Here is a 19,124-nt window from a genome sequence, read left to right on the forward strand (position 1 = left end):
TGTTTCAGCAAATATTTGATGGGTGGGTCTGTGTTTATGCTGGGAATTGTTTGTTACAGAAGTGTCAGCGATAGTTTAGTGTAAAGATGCTTCCGTCTGCCCTCAGAAATGGGAGCTTTGGGCTGTAAAGACAGAATTTTCTTTTCTAAAGATCTTGCTGAAAACTTAAAAAGTTGCTAATGTCCTGTGATCTCAATTTTTGTTTTTGAAAAATTCCTCTTTTTTTAGAGCTTTTGCGTAAAGATATTCTTCATTTATCAATGATAATGACAGGTGGTTTCTAACAGCAGCACACATAGAAGTATAGCAGCATAAAGATGCAACACTGGATACTTTTTTAAACAGGTTGGTGTGCAAATGTGGATAGTATTTTTGGTACGCTTCATTTTACAGTTAAAAAGTTGACCATTATTGAAGACATGAATAAAGCTGTTGGTGCCACTGTTTCCTTGGTGCACAGACACCTGCACAGGTAAAAGATGTGAGGTGGGTGGCAACATTTGTGTTTCTATTCAAAGCTTTGGGGCTCCACACTCCCTGGAGGAGCAGAAGGAGCAGCTCAGAGGATCCCTACTGAAGCTCCAGCCTCCCTTTACCTTTCTGATTCAACACATCTTCATATATTTTAGTGCCGAAGCTGTAAAAATCAGGATGTGTTTAACATTTAAAGGTAAAAGCATTCATTCGCTGTGAAGACGATCATTTTTTCTTCTCTCAGACGTTCAGTCAGGCTGCAGAGCTGTGAAACATGGCTGCTGCTGCGGCTGGTCGTTGTCTGTTTGCTCTTGAATCCTGCCAGACGCTGCGCTCAGACTCTCACACTTTTCCTTTGGGCTCACAGATGGGTTGGTGTCCATCAGCAAATGCGGCGCCTGATTTCACCTCGCCGCCTTTCCCTTCATTTCTGTTTCTTTTCCCACCGTTTCTTCCATGTGCCACACAGTGAGATAAACCGTCTGGATTTGGGCCTCACCGTGGAGGTGTGGAACAAGGGGCTCATCTGGGACACCATGGTGGGAACCTTGTGGATCCCCCTGCGCAGCATCCGGCAGTCTAATGAGGTACGCCGCCTCCAGTCCTTTGTTTCTCCAGGTCTTCTGTACTGAAGCCTGGAGGGTGGGCTGCTTTTTCCACAGCTTTCACACATGAATCCTAAGTCGCAGACGTTTATTTTTACTCAGACCAACAGTTGGTGTTTGCTTAGAAAAGCTGCATTTTCTTCTGCTGCTTCTCTCACTCAACAATAAAACTTCACATTTCCTCAATTAGCTCACACTGTCTCACCGCTGGGTTGAGTCCTGGCTGAGGAAGCCGCTGATCCATGGAGCCACCACCTGCATATCAATGCATTATTCTTCAGGCATGCACATTGTTTAATGCATCTGGAAAAGGTTTAGTTGTTCAAACCAAGTCATTCAAATGGATCAATTAGAGTTGAATGGACATATGAAGTCTGATTGATCACGTTTGCAGTCAGCCTCCATGTTTAGACCTCTCCTCTGCCTTGGATTCTGGGCTTTTCATTAAGATTGATGAGAACGCGTCTGAAGGACTAATCGATTAAGATCCATGTTTAAATCAGTGCCAAATAAGAGTCCGGATGTTCTGCTGAGGTTATCGTTTCTCCTGTTTTCACCAGGAGGGTCCAGGCCAGTGGTTGACCCTGGACTCCAACGCCATCATGTCTGAAAACGAGATCTGTGGAACCAAAGACCCCACGTTCCACCGGCTGCTGCTCGACACGCGCTTCGAACTGCCTTTAGGTTTGACGTTCCAGCTGACTTTGAAAAGTCTTTTTTTTTTTTTTTTTTTTTTATACACTGTATTTTATCCCATGAAGGGAAATTCTTTCTCTGCATTTGACCCATCCCCTTGGGGAGCGGTGAGCTGCAGCCGAAACCGCGCTCGGGAGGCAGTAGCGTTAAGGGTCTTGCCTAAGGACCCTCACTGGGTGATGTTAACTGCTCGCCATTGATATGGTAATTTCCCCCAGTACCATTGCTCATTCCCCTCCGGGAATCGAACCCTGGTTTCCTGCATGGTAGCTTCCCACCTTACCAACCGAGCTACCCAGCCGCTAAGTCCTGCTTTTATTTTGAAAATCATGCAAACGAGTTTCTGTTTAAACTTTACGGTCTCATAAAAAGTTTTTCCTGCCGGATTTGATCCTCTTAGTTTTCCAAACATTGAACATTCTGGAGGACTTTTATTTCGTGATCTCATCTGCAGTGCTGGTGATTTTCCAGCCTGGAGCTTCAGTTTTAGCCTGGCGGCATGCGCCTTGTGTAGTTCCCTCAGAAGTGTTGGACAGCAGAGTAACCAGATGCTTGCTTTGTGCTGCAGACATTCCCGAAGAGGAGGCCAGATACTGGGCGAAGAAGCTGGAGCAGCTCAATGCAATGAGAGACCAAGATGTGAGAAACATTTTTCGCTTTCTGTTCCTCCACATTTTGATGAGTTGATCTGTAAACCTGTCTTTTTTTGTCTTTTTTTAAATGACAGTATGCTTATCAAGAAGAACAGGAGCGTCCACTTCATGCTCCGTCCACACAGTGCTGTAAGTCTCCCCCACTGCTGGCGTTCTAAATGTTGAAGTTATGAGAATAATGGAACCTTTTTAGCATTTAATAGAGGTTATTTCTTCCAAACAAGTCAATCTTCCTTTTGGTTCATTGAAATCTTTTAGTAAATATGAGCTTTTGTATAAACAAACAAAACATTTAATTTTCTTTTGTCTGTTTAAAATTATGTTAATTTAACATTAAGTGACTAAAATGGACATTTTTTTAATGTTATTTTCTATATTTCTGTAGGTTGTGTTTACTTTAGCATCCTCACCTGTAAACGGCACAAACATTTTCACATAAAAGATTTTCAAATTGTTTCCTGATTCTTTTAAATGTTCTGATGAATCTGTCGGTGATCAAAGCATCTGTCCTCTTTTTTTACGGCTGTGCAGGTAACTGGAGTTTGTGGGGCGACCAGCAGAGTGAGTTCAAACTCTTTCAAATGACTGAAGTCGTTCTCTGAGGTCACAGCAGGTTTGGCTTCTGCGTGTTTGATCATTAAGCCTGATTTAACCCTCGTTAAACTCCTGTGCGATCTAAACGTTCTGACTTTACTCCTCCTGTTCTACGGGTCAAAAATGACCCACCCTACCAAAGCCCCACAAGAAAGCAACTCCATTGAATATTAAATCTAAAATCTATTGGAAAACATCCTGCTACTCATTAATTCAACTTAATCTTATTGTTTTTTTAATTATGCATTTTGTTACAAAATGAACATTATTACCCTTTTTCAACTCAACCCAACAGTCATGACAGTTTTCTTTCACACAGTAAAGGTGTATTATTGTTAATATACAAATGTAAAGTTATTACTTCTGAATGAATTATATTGAAATGGAAAAAAACTGTCAAAACTCTGGTATTTATTTGTCAACATTTCTTTTACAAACTTAGGAAATGAACTATGAAGTACTTTTCTCACAACACAACAAAAGGTTTCTTTGATTTTGTGAAAAACTTTAAAAATCAACTATTTAGCGAGTTTTTTTAGCAGTTCTTACATTTCTTTTAAATTATAATTTTACGGGTCATTTTGACCCGTAAATTTATAATTTTTGTGGGTCAAAATGACCCATAAGACAATTCTTGTACCCTAGTTTTGTACACATAGACAAAAACAAATTTTTCTAATGATGGAGCCTCTTTAGGAAAAGGCATAAATTTTCTAGTTAGAAAAGTGGAAGTCGTGTTTTTTACCAGCATACCGCCCCAACCATGGAGGTGGGTCACTTTTTACCCACAAGACAACACAAGGGTTCATTGGGACACTTTCCTGTGTTTCTTTAGTGTTGATCATCCTTTCTGATGAAGAACACCTCAGTTGCAGTCCTCGGTTCTGCTTGGAGAAAGTTGTTCTGTGTCAGGATCGGATCAGAAAGTTCTGTTAAAAGTTTGGTTTTGTTGCTTCCAGAGTTTATGAAGCACGTTTTTGGGAGGGAGGGAAGGAGGGAGGGGGTCTGTTTCTTTCAAATGTGAGCAAAACAACAGGAAACATGGCCTAACCCCCCCGGCGCCCCCCACAGATGAGGATCCGGACAGTGCTGTGGATGACAGGGACAGCGACTACCGCAGTGAGACCAGTAACAGCATCCCACCCCCCTTCTACACCACCTCCCAGCCCAACGCCTCCATGCACCAGTACCCCATCAGGCATCCGCAGTACCGCCACTCCTACAGCGACGACCCCCACCTGCTGGACTACGACCGCAGGAGCATGAGGTAACACCTGCAGCTGCTGTCCCAGCCAAAGGCGCTCTAGTTTGAAGGACGTAGAAAAGTGAGGATGGAAAGAAATGGCATTAGGAAATAACCAAGCTGTTTTGGTTCTGTTTCTCGAACGTGGTAACATTTCCCAGAATGCTCTTCTCCTCCAGAGAGGAACCTGTCTTAGCGTGCTGATGCTCACGCATGTGTGTAGGTCATGTATGAACGGGGCCTTTGAGGTAACGCTAGTAAGGTAACCCATTGGGATTCCTTCTTCGCTGTTTGTTACTGAAGACATGAATTTCTGGACCTTTCAAGAAAAGATGAAAAGCATCCAGCCTGGAGGTCCTTCAGAGAACTCTGAGTTTAGACAGACGTTTGTTTCTCTAAAGTGTGAACATTTGAAAACCAAAGCTGATGTTTGATCACAGAACTCCGGACACATGTGGGCCTCCTCTTCTTCCTCGGGGAGGAGGGAACCTCTGACTGGACCTGACTGAAGCCTGTTCCTCAGGGTGTTAGCTGTGAGCAAAGTGGACCACTTGGACCTGAATGTTGAGGGGCAGTTTAGAGGTTTACAGAGCTTTTCCACTTTGACCTGAAGCTCTACTGATGCTCCTCTTCCCCTCTCCCCTCCTCTTGCCAGACGCTATGATAGTTTAGATTCTGCCACCAACGAGCGCAGTGATCTCGACTCAGGCTCGGGGTCGAGCCGGCGCACCAGTCGTCAGTATTCTCTAGACAGTAGGCACTCACTGTCCGATAGGTGGGTCTCTGAACCTCCTCTGCAACTTCTCCTCCTCCTCCTTCTGCTCCGGCCTGTGACTCTGTTTGGCTGTGACGTCAGTGGTGGACTTGTCCCGTCCTCCTCGCTCGCTGTGCTTGCATGCATGCGCTCTCACCTCTTCTCTGTGCGTGGATGTTTGGTATTTTTCTTTGTAGAAACTGCTGAATCTGTCTCAGCCAAGTTCCCGCCGGAGACACGGTGGTCGGGTCACCTGCGGCTCGTTAGACGCAGTCTCCTGTGTGTGTGTGTGTGTGTGTGTGGATGGATGGATGATGGATGGATGGATGATGTTGCACAGCCCTCAGAGACAGAAAGGTTGGTCGTTGGTGGGACTTCCTGTGTAAATCGGTTGTTACCATATAAACCCCCCCCCCACCTGCATAAAAGACTTTATAAAGCACCGCCCCCACCCCGATGATACACAGGAACTTGGGGTTGGAGGCGAGTGAGCATAGCCCAGATGAGGTCCTTTCTCTTTCATTCAATGATGTATTGTTATCCTCATACATGTTAGGGACAAAAACCCAGAACCTGGTCTGTGTCCTGCTGAGAGACAGACATGAGGGCAGGGGACCAGGACTCAGGCCACAGTTCAGAACCCAGAACTGTCCTGACATTCCTACTTTACCTCTCTGGCTCCTCAAACGATGAGCTGTGAGAAGTGGTCTGGACCTTTTGAGGTCGTTCCTCCATGTTTCAGTGTCTGGACACCCCTCCCCTTGTCATTAGTGTATTTATTTTCTTCTTCTCTGGAAGCTCTTCCAGCTTCATCCGAATCCGTCCAAATTCTTCCTCAGCTTTTGGGAAACGTCTCTTCAGTTGGTTTGTGTCCCGTTAACACCCCCCAATTTCCTGTCCAGTTGTGACATCCGGAGCTAACCTAAGACCCCCGTCCCAACTCATCTTAAAGTAGCTGCCCCGTCCCCGTCCCCGTACACGCTTCCCTCTGGCGTCACAGACCGGTCCGGCTGTGGCGGTGGGTTGGTCTAACCGTGTTCTGGTTTCAGCCCCACAGACAGCCGGTACGCCTCGTCTGCTGAGCTGAGCCGTGGCAGCTCTCAGCTCAGCGAGGAGTTCCCTCCGGAGGATGGAGAAAGCCTCCGAGGATCAGAGTTCTACGACGAGAACGACTCCTACCACTCCTGCCACTCCTCCGTCAGCTACGGCAAAGAAGACTCCCCCGGCTGGGAGGGCGAGGACCACCCCGCGGTCTACAGTGATGAAGGAAGCTACATCAAAGACGGAGGCGAAGAGGGGGCGCCGTATGAGGATGATGAGGGAGACATGTACTTGGATGAAGGACAGTATAACTATGAAGATGGGGAGGAGATTCCTTATGAGGAAGACGAACATTTGTATCCGCCAAATGACGTGCAGAGTAAAGCCCAGGCGTCTCCCTACACCCCAAGCACCGCCCCCGCCCCGATCCCCCCTGAGGGTCTGTCCTCCACCCGGCCTCCGCTGGAGAAGCAGACCTCTCTGCATCAGCAGCAGCCGGTCCTGGATCAGCACCAGGCCCCCCCAGCTCCTAAACTACCTCCAGCCTCACAGGACAGCATCCCCCCTGCTGTTGCTGCAGAGTCTGCCAAGCCCCCCTTTGCTCCTCCACAGCCAGAGCTTGGCATCACAACTTCCTCCACCCCTGCAACCACATCCCAGCTTCCATCTCTGGACAGCAAGACCCAGGAGCCTCCACCCACATCTGAGGCAGCTGTGGAGGAACCCAAAGACCTCGAGCAGGTTTCAGCAGCAGACGCTGCACCAGCGGCCCCTGAGATGACCCAGGAGCCTCCTGTTTCCAGGTGAGTTCATCCGGTCCTGATGTTAGGATGCACCGTAAACAAGCGTAGGTGGCGGTATAGCAGTGTTGTTTGTATCACATCAGAACCCTCATGGAAACATGTTCCCATCAACCTTTGTGCTTCCTCTTTTCCCACCCTTCATGAATCTCTGCCCAGCACTGGTGGAAGTGAAATAGTCCTGCCAAGGTAGCTCCGCCCCTCATTCATTACAGTAGCCAGGGGCAGCCTGCTGATTTCCGGATGGAAGCTGGTTAAGAAATGAAACTTGTGTTGGTCAGTTCACTAAGTAGCTGCTGGCTTCAAAAGAACTTTTCACCTTCAGGGATAAATTTGAAACGTGAGAAGATGATCACGTGATATTTGACTGAGATGGTGAACATCATCATCATCATCTTCATCACAGGCTAAAATACTGACTTTCTGTTGAAAAAAAAGGCTATAATTTAACCCTGTAACAGTGGAGTTTTAACTCCAATGTTTACAATCTTTCCACTCTTCAGCTGTTCACATGATTAACGTAATTCCAGTGGATTCTGAAGCCGAGAAAAGCGGCTTTATGCTGTTATGCAACATTTTACGCTAGTAACCTGTTGCATATCTATGCCATATGAAAAGCCGCTGTTCTCCGTGTCCGAATCAGCTGATTTGCATTGATCGCATTAACAGTTGAAGAGTTAAGGAATGTCAAAAAGGCATCGCTGGGGTCATCTCCAGTGTTAAAGGGTTATTGGCATGTTCACAAACATCCCATCATTTTTTTGGTGTAATTTAGACCTGATGTGAGAGGTCATTGAGCAGAAATTCTGACGCTGGCCCCGCCCACATCCTCCTGTTGACCATCTGCTGAGGTGTTTACCTGAACAAGACGTTGTTCAGAACATTTACAGAAACAAAAATCTTTGCCTCTGAATTTTTTTTTTGATTAATTATTGATTATTGATCATTGATTATTTGATTGCTGTTCTGGTTACATCTCCATGTTCCTACTGGTTGTTTTTTTTTTTTTAAATCACTTTTTTAACTTTGATTTCAGCTTCCCAAAGAGGGAGATGATGGAGCCAGGTCATGCCAGAGCCAAGGCCAACTGGCTCCGACTCTTCAGCAGAGTCCGGCTGCAGCTCCAAGAGGTAGCTGGGGGGGGTATAGCATAGATGCTAAGTGTCTGTATTGTTGTGTGTTTTACTGTTGGTTTGCTTTATGTCTCGGTGACGGCACATGGATGAGCCGGATGAACCGTCCCCGCATGTGTTTTTGTTGACCTGTTTTTCCCAGTTTTTGGTGAGTTCTGTGGAGGATACGGTCTCGTGATTCTAATGGTTTCTGTTTACCCCTGTATTGTTTGTTCCATTTCATTATTTTCTTTTCAGTCGTTTGCCACCCCCCTAGCGATTTGCATGTTGTCCGTTCTGATAGCCCAGGACCAGACTCTCAGGTGGGTGTGGCCAGAAACCTGTCATCACTCTAGTTGACATTGTTTGCATCCTTTCTGCCTCACAGGAAGCTACAGAAATCCTCTCAGGTCAATATTGATGTTACTTTTAGTGTGGAACATCTCTAAAGAAGTTTCAGGAACATTCCAGCTGAATGTTTCAGAGCTCATTTAACATCAGATTAACATTTACAAACTCAAAATTTGTCAAATATTTTCTAGTTCTCTTTAGATCATATTCAGAACATGAACGGTGATGGTGAAATACAGATTTAAATGGAGAAAATGAAAGTTATTATCAGGTTTGAATGAAGAAATAAACAGTGATTTTTTTAATAGAGAAAACATTTAGAAAGATGTTAATAATAATCACATGTAAAGTAAGAGCTTTGTAAACAAGAAATAAATAGATTCAAAGAAAGAACAATGATTTGTTTCAACTGTTTTTATAGAATTTGTGCAGAAAATGATCAATAATGAGGATTGAAACTGTTAGAAGACAAAAGTTTCACTTTGTTTGCAGTTAAACAGAGGTCCATCATGTTTTATAATTAAACTGAAGTCATTTATGCTGCTTTTCAAGCTAAATCCTAAAATTAAAACCAATCCTCTGAGAGGAAAAACATGGGGGCCAAACTGGTCCCCTCATGGATGTTTCAGGCTGTTATTGAGTCTTTAAAGGGACAGTATTCAGAGGTCATGATAGAAGGGATGTAAATACTCATCAGGACAAGTATCTCACAGTGAAAGAAAGATTGTTGTGTCCAGCGTTTGCTCTGGTTTCTCATCTCTCCGTCTGCGTTCAGGCTCGTGGTGAAAGTGTCGGCATCGCATCTTTGCTGTTGTCAGCTGGGTAAGTCGCCGTCCTCCTGATGGATCTGCTCTGACCAAACCTATGAAACCTGTTATTGAATTTTGTGCGACAACGGATTTGAACTCTCCTCTATCCATGTGTGTTTCTGTGCAGCATGGGCGGGGCTCTGTACAGCATCGACAGCATGCCCGATCTCAGGAAGAGGAAAGCCATGCCTCTGGTCAGAGATCTGGTCAGTTTCTGCTCTGAGACAACGACTGACGCACATCGCAGCTTCACATCCTGTTCTCGCCCATTCACAAGCACCTCCTCCTTCCTTCCTTCCTCTCCTTCCTTCTTTCCTTCCTCCTCTCCATTCTTTCCCTCCTTCATCTTTCCTTCCTTCTCTACTTCCTTCATTCCTTCCTTCTCTCCTTCCTTCGTGTCTTCCTTCATTCCTTCCTTCTCTCCTTCCTTCCTGTCTTCCTTCATTCATTCCTTCTCTCCTTCCTTCCTTTCTTCCTTCATTCCTTCCTTCCTTCATACACCTGTAGATCCTCTGAGCAGTTTTTTCCGCTGACTCATCATTTATCAGAAAAACATTTTGACTTGTTGAAACTTCACAGAATCCTCTTTCGTTTGTTTTTCTTGCACATAAACAGAAGAGAGTTGGTTAAATCTCGCTGCCTTCATAGCATCACATCTGTTTGAGTCTTCATGAATTTTCCAGAAAATCCTCTTCATCTTTGAATAAATGTTTTCCTTTTTCTGAACTTTCTTTCTCTTCCGTCTCCTGCTTCTCGCCGCTGCTGCAGGCTATGGTGAGTTTCCTTCACCAAAGCTCCAGTTCCTTCCAGGTTCATGTTGAAAAAAATAATCAAATCAGCTGCTTCCTCTTTGACCCATAAATAAATGCTCTTCTCCTAAATATGAGGCATTTGCTGCTCTTTGCTTTTGGAGAATCAGAAGGAGTCTGCATAAAAAGTTCATTCAAAGCTGAAACACACGTGTAGGAGAACTCAACATAAATGTGTCTCCGAAAGATTCGTTTTTTCAACGATTCATTGTTATGGTTCTGAAAAAAGAAGGAACTCCTCCATGTTCTTCAGACACTAAATGCAGCTTCTGTCTGTCTGTCCCTCAGTCTTTGGTCCAGAACTCAAGGAAGGCAGGAATCACCTCGGCCCTGACCTCCAGCACCCTCCACAACGAAGAGCTGGTCAGGAATCCCTTCCAGAATGTCAGCAATGAAAATCTAGAGTACTTTGCTGATCCGTCTCTTTGTCCTTTTCCAGAAAAGTCATGTGTATAAGAAAACCCTTCAGGCTCTCATCTATCCCATATCCTGCACCACCCCACACAACTTCGAGGTGTGGACAGCCACCACACCCACCTACTGCTACGAATGCGAGGGGCTGCTGTGGGGGATCGCTCGCCAAGGCATGCGCTGCACAGAGTGTGGAGTCAAATGCCACGAGAAGTGCCAGGACCTGCTCAACGCCGACTGTCTGCAGAGTAAGACTCCTGTTTTCAAGGAAGTCTAGTTTCATTCATGTGGATCTAAGGATCCTTAGGTCAATAATAATAATAATAATAATAATGGATTAGATTTATCTGCGCATTTCCAGACGCTCAAAGCGCTTACAGTGTGTCCATTATTCATTCACTCCTCATTCATACTTGGTGTTGGTAACTACTGCTGTAGCCAGAGCTGCCCTGGGGCAGACTGACAGAGGCGTGGCTGCCAGTACGCGCCTACAGTCCCTCTGACCATCACCGGGACATTCATACACATTCTGGAGGCAGGCAGGGTGAAGTGTCTTGCCTAAGGACACAACGACGTTTGACTGGGATCGAACTGCCAACCCTCCAATCATTGGCTGACCTGCTCAACCGCCTGAGCCACTGCCATTGTCATTACAGGTCATCACAGGTCAATACAGGTGATTACAGGTGAACGTAGACTCAAAAGCTTCAGAGACGTTCTCCATGAATCATTTAGGAGCTTTTGAGCTGATGCTCTCGTCTCGTGGTCCCGTCCTCTTCACTCTTTGGGTTGCCCTCATTGCAGCTGCACCTCTGTTGATCTCTAAGTCTGCACAGCTCGGTCAGACACAGAAGATCTGACTTGTTCACTGCAGGTCCATGACCTGAACCTGCGGGGAGCTCGCAAAAAGCATCACTTCCTGTTTCTGAGACAACGCCATCCAATCCACTTATTTTCTTTTTTGTCAGTTTCTTGTTTATCATGTTTTCTCCAGAAACCCATTTGTTTTCTGTCCCCGCTGAACTTTCCCGGCCTTTTCATTGATCTGTTCGCAACCTGATGACAACACAGATCAACATTCTTCCTCATCTGCTGGCTCCTCCTCCTCTTACAATGACATTTTCAGTCACAGTTCAGAGAACATCTTCCTCCTTCAAGCGTCCTCATCTTCTGAGCTCCAATGACATCGATTTGGTTCTTTTAGCATTTTTGTGTTACTTTCAGGAGCAGCAGAGAAGAGCTCCAAACACGGTGCAGAGGACCGGACGCAGAACATCATCATGGTTCTGAAGGACCGCATGAAGATCCGCGAGAGAAACAAGCCGGAGATCTTTGAGCTCATTCAGGAAGTATTTACCGTCCTCAAGTCCACCCACGTCACGCAGATGAAGCAGATCAAGCAAAGCGTGCTGGACGGAACCTCCAAGTGGTCTGCCAAGATCAGCATCACAGGTGAGAGAGGGGGGCAATATGAGAGCCTGGTCCATTGAAAGTTGAAGAACATTTTTGGAATCAAGCGTCCGACAGGTGATCCACAGGTGACCGGCTTGACCTTCTCCCTGTCTTCCAGTGCTTTGTGCTCAGGGCCTCCAGGCAAAGGATAAAACCGGCTCCAGCGATCCTTACGTCACCGTCCAGGTGGGAAAAACAAAGAAGAGGACCAAGACCATCTACGGGAACCTGAACCCGGTTTGGGAGGAAACGTTTAACTTGTGAGTGAACTGAAAAATACACAGAAATTGAGTTTTCAAAGCAGGAAATAATAATAATGTTAAAATATTCTAACTTCCTTTAACGTCTTGTTTCATCTCTGCAGCGAATGTCACAACTCCTCTGACCGCATCAAAGTGCGCGTTTGGGATGAAGATGATGACATCAAGTCTCGTGTGAAGCAGAAGTTCAAACGGGAATCGGACGACTTCCTCGGTCAAACTATCATTGAAGTCCGAACGTTGAGCGGAGAGATGGACGTCTGGTACAACCTGGGTGAGTGAAACACGAGGCTCCTTCAGTGGCGAACCAGCTAAAGAACCACCTGATGAATACTTTCACTCTCCACAGACAAACGCACAGACAAGTCCGCCGTTTCTGGAGCCATCCGCATGCACATCAGTGTTGAGATCAAAGGAGAGGAGACCGTCGCCCCGTATCATGTGCAGTACACCTGTCTGCATGAGGTACATTTTTTGGACATTTTGAGGGGAAATGCTTGTTCATTAAAACTCCAATGCTGCAGTATTTAACGTTTGTCAATAAAATCTCGTTAATCTTATGCTGAGTTCCAATCTTAATGTTTTAAATCCCAGTTTTTTTTTCTATTCTCACTATCAGAATGGAGACAATATGCAGTTAATTTTGTCATTGAAAAAAACCCTCCTTCTTTTGACCAGCATTATGAATGGTGGTTTTCTGCTCATGACGAGTCAATTTACCAAGTTTACTCTTAACTTATTGACTTCAGTGATGATAATGACTATAAAGGACGCCTCAGTCTCTCCTCAAAGCTGCAGATTGATTTTCTGCTGCAGAAATGAAGAAAGTGGAGAAAATGGGACAATTTCTTCTGGATTTCTTCCTGTTTTGGGTTGAAAGTCAGCTTGTTTGGAATGTGGGAAACTCTGTTTCCACCTCCTTCCTGTCTTAGTTCCTGAACGACTCCAGCAGCTCCAGAGGCAGGTCTGTTATGAGTTCTGTGGAAAAACCACAGATTGATCGCAGACCGGCGCAGAGTCGTTACTCGGCTCATTACTCAGCATCTAAACTGCCAAATGTCATGTTTTATGGCTTCACATTAGAGCCTGTAAACCCCTTCAGGGTTTCAGTGGTTTTACTGCAGAGGCCGCGCCTGTGCTGCTCCATAATCTACGTTTATGGTCTTTAAACCAACAAACACTTTGGACTGAGTGATGAAATAAAATCTGGTAGCAAGTTACAGACCTTTCTCTGGCGTTTGACCTCATCTTGGATGTTTTGTCCGACTCCTTTGTACAGAACCTCTTCCATTATGTGACGGATATTCAGAACAACGGCGTGGTGAAGATCCCTGACGCTAAAGGGGACGATGCATGGAAGGTGTACTTTGAGGAAACTCCCCAAGAGATCGTAGATGAGTTTGCTATGCGCTATGGGGTGGAGTCCATCTACCAGGCCATGACGTACGTGTCCACCTGAAGCTGCTATTTGTAAGGCCTCCTCAGTTCAGGCCGTAAACCTTTGCTGTTGCTTTGCAGCCACTTTGCCTGCCTGTCGTCTAAGTACATGTGCCCCGGCGTGCCCGCCGTCATGAGCACCCTGCTGGCGAACATCAATGCGTACTATGCTCACACAACCCAGGCCACCAACAACGTGTCTGCATCTGACCGCTTTGCTGCGTCCAACTTTGGGGTGAGTCGAACTGGAAGCAATCGTCTCCAACATGCCAGCAGATCTTGTTTGTTAGGCTCAGTTTTCACCACACGTGTCGTCACGCCCACAGAAAGAACGCTTTGTTAAACTCCTGGATCAGCTACACAACTCCCTGAGGATCGACCTGTCCATGTATCGGGTAAGAGCCTTCATCACAGATATCAGATGTAGACGGGAGCTGCATCAGTCCTTTAGAGAGAAAACAGTAAAAACCAAGGAGGTGGAGGAGCTCTTCGCAACTCCTCTGGTAGATGTACCTTCAGGAGCGCCGTAAGCTCCCTTTGACCATGCGGGGATTCTGGACAGGTACGATGTTGTGTCTCACTGTCGTTTCTCTCTGTCCTCCACCTGCAGAACAACTTCCCAGCCAGCAGTCCTGAGAGGCTGCAGGACCTCAAGTCCACCGTGGACCTACTCACCAGTATCACTTTCTTCAGAATGAAGGTGCGGTCCGTCTCCAGTTCTGTTAAGGTTCTGCGGTCCTCCTGTGGATTTTCTCGGAGTCTTTTTTAAAATCAGACACACAGACCGTGCATGACATACATAAACTTTGGTCTGAATTTAAGACAAAGATGTTAGTGAAGCTCCAGTCTGTGAGGCAACAAAGTCTAGCAGTTTTGTGTGATTTAGGTCCAAGAGCTCCAGTCTCCACCAAGAGCCAGCCAGGTGGTGAAGGACTGTGTGAAGGCCTGTCTGAACTCCACCTATGAGTACATCTTCAACAACTGCCACGAGCTCTACAGCCGAGAGTACCAGACAGACCCGGTAAGAGCAGCAGATCAAGATCCTGTTGGTTTTTCTGCCTCAGCGCTGTCATTTCTACTCTCTACTTCTAGGCCAAGCAGGGAGCTGTTCCTCCGGAGGAGCAGGGGCCCAGCATCAAGAACCTGGACTTCTGGTCCAAACTCATAACTCTCATTGTTTCCATCATAGAGGAGGACAAGAACTCCTACACGCCCTGTCTAAACCAGTACGTCGGCCGTTTTATTCCTCCTCAAACCTTTTCGGTTCCTCCTGGAAGAACCGAAACGCTCAGATGAACATGTCTTTGTTCTCTTTCAAGGTTTCCTCAGGAGCTCAACGTTGGTAAAATCAGTGCAGAAGTGATGTGGAACCTTTTTGCTCAGGATATGAAATATGCCATGGAGGGTGAGTGTTGGATCCATGGAGGTTCCTGCTGCCCATCAAGCAGAGATTCTCTGTATTTCATCTCGTTCATGTAGTCGAGTTAATTTTGTGAAACTGCAGGAGTTCGAGCCTGAAGACTCTTTAACCCTTTGCACTCCAGGGTCTTTTTTTTCTCTGCAATTTGCTCAAATAATTTGATCTCTAAATTGTTTCTTGTGAGGATGCAAGAAATCCACATTTTATTAAAATCAAAGCTTCTTTTTTTATTTATAGATGTTTGTCATTATTTTACACAAAAATTCCACGACAAACCTGACTGTCAAAAAAAGTCAATTCAGAGGAAAACCTTTAGTCATTTTTTAACTGCTGTTGTAATTGTAAACTACAGATGGTATTGACAAAGAGAACGGTGAATTCAGGGACATCTGAGGGTTCACATCTTTTGTAAATCAGGAATCTAACACATTAGATCCCTGCTCTGCAGATGCAGAGCAAACTTTCTCTGATGTCTGCTTTGCGTGTTCCTCAGAGCATGAAAAAAACCGCCTGTGCAAGAGTGCAGACTACATGAACCTGCACTTCAAGGTGAAGTGGCTCTACAACGAGTACTGCAAAGACCTGCCCTTCTTCAAGAGCCGAGTGCCTGAATATCCGGCGTGAGTCTCCAGAAGAATCGGGACGTGTCCACCAGTCGTTCCTGAACGTTCCCTCACTGACTGCTGCTCTTCACAGGTGGTTCGAACCGTTTGTCATCCAGTGGCTGGACGAGAACGAAGAAGTCTCCAGAGATTTTCTGCATGGCGCTCTGGAAAGAGACAAAAAGGACGGGGTAACCAGCCTCCTCCTCAGTACCTCCCATTCCATCTGCTCTAACCCCCCACCCTCACCACCACACACAGGTTCATTTCCAAAGGAAGTGACTTTTCACTGTCACATTCCTGAATTTTGAGGTCAGAAGAGCTGCTTTCACTTCATTACCCAGACACCCCTGGGGCAGTGATGGTGGGGGCACCCTGTGTCCAGCCCCTCCTCCTTCAGGCCTCGTTCTGTCTTAGTGTGTGATCTTTTCGTCCGTTTCCCGCTCTCAGTTCCAGGTCACGTCAGAGCACGCCCTCTTCTCCTGCTCGGTGGTGGACGTCTTTTCTCAGCTCAACCAGAGCTTTGAGATCATCAGGAAGTTGGAGTGTCCCGATCCACAGATCGTAGGGCACTACATGAAGCGGTTTGCTAAGGTACGGCCCACATCCCAGAACCTTGTGCTTGACTGTTTCTAACAAAGACTTCCGTTATCCTGTCCTCCTTAGACCATCAGCAACGTTCTTCTGTCTTACGCCGACATCATCTCCAAACTGTTTGCTAACTACGTTACCATGGAGAAAGTGGTGAGTTTGTTGGAACAAACCAGGTCATTCTTCAGCAGGGGGGGGTCTAAAAGGATTTCTGTCTTCTTCTTCTCAGCCCTGCATCTTAATTAACAACATACAGCAGCTCAGAGTTCAGCTGGAGAAGATGTTCGAGGCCATGGGGGGGAAAGACGTAAGCCCCTCCTCTTGGTTACTTTGACTGGATTGTGTTTCAGCCGCTCAGCAGAAGAACCCACGGAAGAACCTGTGTTTCCTGATGGAGATCAGTCTGTAGCTCTGAAACACCTGTGATGGTTGAAAAGTGAAACTCAAACTGTTAGAGGGAAAACGAGCAAATCCATCAAATTAAAATGTATGTTTTTATTCCACAGAAGCAAAACAAGGTGGCTCATAACTGAACTGTTTCTCCTTAAACACCTTAGCAGATGAACTGAAAGAGGAAATAACCTACTGCGACTTTTTGAAGGTTTCTGAGGAGCAGTCGCCATGGTGACGGAGAGCTGTAGCTTGGTTGAACGGGCTGAAAAAGGCTTAATAACATCACATGTACGGTCATGGAGGTCTGATGTCTTTGTCTGGACTTTCATGCGTACAGGCTGTGGAAGCAGCCAGTCAGTCCCTGACTGGAGTCTGAGGCTCAGCTGGGTCACGTCTGCACGTGTCTGCATGTCTCTGCATCCTCTGGTCACCTCCAGAAACCCTAAAGAAGCCATGACAGCCTTTTAAGAGGCTCCAGGCTCTGACTCTAAATATTTATGATCTTCTGGTGAAACTATGAAAACAGTTTATACTCCAGACCAGGTCCTCTTGAAAGGCAGAAGCCTCTTAGATGTTTGTTGCAAAGTTTTACCTTTTATTTTCAGGTGGAAGCCCCATTCTGTGCTTTTATTTTGAAGGTGTCTTTGTTTGCGTGTTTCTTATTCAGCTGTGCGTGGACGCCAGTGATATCCTGAAAGATCTGCAGGTCAAGCTGAACAACGTCATGGATGATCTGAGCCGCGTCTTTGCTGTCAGGTACAAACTCACCTTCAGACACGCAGAATTATCTGTGATGACCTCCAGGATCTTCTGAGAAGAATGATTGTTTCCTTCAAAGCTTTCAGCCTCACATTGAAGAGAACGTCAAGCAGATGGGAGACATCCTGGCTCAGGTGAAGGGAGGCTCCAACGTTGGGAACGCCAGCAGTGTGGCTCAAGACGCCGACAACGTCCTGCAGCCCATCATGGAGTTCCTTGACAGCAAGTGAGGAACCTCAGAAACCTACCAACTCACCTTTAAAACCCAAAACCGACCTGCTGCTTTAGAACCCCCTAACCGACCTGCTGCTATAGAACCCAGAACCTGACCAGCTGCTTTAGAACCCCCTAACCGACCTTCTACCTTAGAACCTCATAACCGACCTGCTGCTTTAGAACTCAGAACCCGACCTGCTGCTTTAGAACCCCCTAACCGACCTGCTGCTAAAGAACCCAGAACCTGACCAGCTGCTTTAGAACCCCCTAACCGACCTGCTGCTATAGAACCCAGAACCTGACCAGCTGCTTTAGAACCCCCTAACCGACCTTCTACCTTAGAACCTCCTAACCGACCTGCTGCTTTAGAACTCAGAACCCGACCTGCTGCTTTAGAACCCCCTAACCGACCTGCTGCTAAAGAACCCAGAACCTGACCAGCTGCTTTAGAACCCCCTAACCGACCTGCTGCTATAGAACCCAGAACCTGACCAGCTGCTTTAGAACCCCCTAACCGACCTTCTACCTTATAACCTCCTAACCGACCTACTGCTATCCAACCCAGAACCCTGACCTGCTGCTTTAGAATCAGAATCAGAAATACTTAATTGATAGAATGATGTAAAAAAAACAAGAAAAAGAAAATGTGGGAAATTTGTTTGTCACCATAGCAACTGACAGCAGAGGGAAAAAAAGGCTTAGAATGATGTAAAAAAAACAAGAAAAAGAAAATGTAGCAGAACCCCCTAACTAACCTTCTACCTTAGAACTTCCTAACCGACTTGCTGCTTTAGAACCCAGAACCCTACCTAATGCTTTAGAACTCCCTAACCGACCTGCTGCTTTAGAACCCCCTAACTGACCTTCTACCTTAAAACCTCCTAACCGACCTGCTGCTTTAGAACCTCCTAACCAACCTGCTGCTTTAGAACCCCCTAACTGACCTTCTACCTTATAACCTCCTAACCAACCTGCTGCTTTAGAACCCCCTAACTGACCTCCTACCTTAAAACCTCCTAACCGACCTGCTGCTTTAGAACCTCCTAACCAACCTGCTGCTTTAGAACCCCCTAACTGACCTTCTACCTTAAAACCTCCTAACCAACCTGCTGCTTTAGAACCCCCTAACTGACCTTCTACCTTAAAACCTCCTAACCGACCTGCTGCTTTAGAACCCCCTAACCGACTTTTTACCTTAGAACTTCCTAACCGAATTGTTGCTTTAGAACCCAGAACCCTATTTACTGCTTTAGAAACCCCTTACCGACCTGCTGCTATAGAACCCAGAACCGACCTGCTGCTTTAGAACCTCCTAACCGACCTACTGCTATAGAACCCAGAATCCCGACCTGCTGTTTTAGAACCCCCTTAACTGACCTTCTACCTTAGAACCCCCTAACCGACCTGCTGTTTTAGAACCCCCTAACCGACCTTCTACCTTAGAACCTCCTAACCGACCTGCTGCTATAGAACCCAGAACCTGACCAGCTGCTTTATAACCCCCTAACCGACCTTCTACCTTAGAACCTCCTAACCGACTTGCTGCTTTAGAACTCAGAACCCGACCTGCTGCTTTAGAACCCCCTAACCGACCTGCTGTTTTAGAACCCCCTTAACTGACCTTCTACCTTAGAACCCCCTA

At 46.1% G+C, this 19,124-nt stretch overlaps 1 protein-coding gene across 8 annotated transcripts in view; it reads left to right on the forward strand.

Moving 5' to 3' along the window:
* unc13a (unc-13 homolog A (C. elegans)) overlaps positions 1-19,124 on the forward strand; it is a 42,178-nt gene that overhangs the window by 5,242 nt on the left and 17,812 nt on the right. For 4 of the 8 annotated variants that reach the window (XM_078945744.1, XM_078945746.1, XM_078945745.1 and 1 more), the window contains exons 4-34: positions 944-1,061; positions 1,640-1,763; positions 2,344-2,414; positions 2,503-2,557; positions 2,960-2,989; positions 4,094-4,289; positions 4,921-5,040; positions 6,069-6,863; positions 7,897-7,990; positions 9,099-9,145; positions 9,260-9,338; positions 10,230-10,304; positions 10,381-10,600; positions 11,577-11,804; positions 11,923-12,064; positions 12,169-12,338; positions 12,414-12,529; positions 13,344-13,507; positions 13,583-13,736; positions 13,828-13,896; positions 14,112-14,201; positions 14,388-14,522; positions 14,594-14,727; positions 14,821-14,906; positions 15,415-15,541; positions 15,618-15,714; positions 15,974-16,117; positions 16,190-16,267; positions 16,344-16,421; positions 17,175-17,263; positions 17,346-17,492. In XM_078945744.1, coding sequence (XP_078801870.1) covers positions 944-1,061; positions 1,640-1,763; positions 2,344-2,414; positions 2,503-2,557; positions 2,960-2,989; positions 4,094-4,289; positions 4,921-5,040; positions 6,069-6,863; positions 7,897-7,990; positions 9,099-9,145; positions 9,260-9,338; positions 10,230-10,304; positions 10,381-10,600; positions 11,577-11,804; positions 11,923-12,064; positions 12,169-12,338; positions 12,414-12,529; positions 13,344-13,507; positions 13,583-13,736; positions 13,828-13,896; positions 14,112-14,201; positions 14,388-14,522; positions 14,594-14,727; positions 14,821-14,906; positions 15,415-15,541; positions 15,618-15,714; positions 15,974-16,117; positions 16,190-16,267; positions 16,344-16,421; positions 17,175-17,263; positions 17,346-17,492 — 4,272 coding nt within the window. The remainder of the gene's footprint in view (positions 1-943; positions 1,062-1,639; positions 1,764-2,343; positions 2,415-2,502; positions 2,558-2,959; positions 2,990-4,093; positions 4,290-4,920; positions 5,041-6,068; positions 6,864-7,896; positions 7,991-9,098; positions 9,146-9,259; positions 9,339-10,229; positions 10,305-10,380; positions 10,601-11,576; positions 11,805-11,922; positions 12,065-12,168; positions 12,339-12,413; positions 12,530-13,343; positions 13,508-13,582; positions 13,737-13,827; positions 13,897-14,111; positions 14,202-14,387; positions 14,523-14,593; positions 14,728-14,820; positions 14,907-15,414; positions 15,542-15,617; positions 15,715-15,973; positions 16,118-16,189; positions 16,268-16,343; positions 16,422-17,174; positions 17,264-17,345; positions 17,493-19,124) is intronic. The other 4 variants (XM_078945749.1, XM_078945750.1, XM_078945751.1 and 1 more) reach the window with 1 other exon arrangement.

This window comes from Oryzias latipes, chromosome 4, assembly GCF_053564925.1.
Source record: "Oryzias latipes strain Hd-rR chromosome 4, Olatipes_Hd-rR_3.1".
Classification (NCBI taxonomy): domain Eukaryota; kingdom Metazoa; phylum Chordata; class Actinopteri; order Beloniformes; family Adrianichthyidae; genus Oryzias; species Oryzias latipes.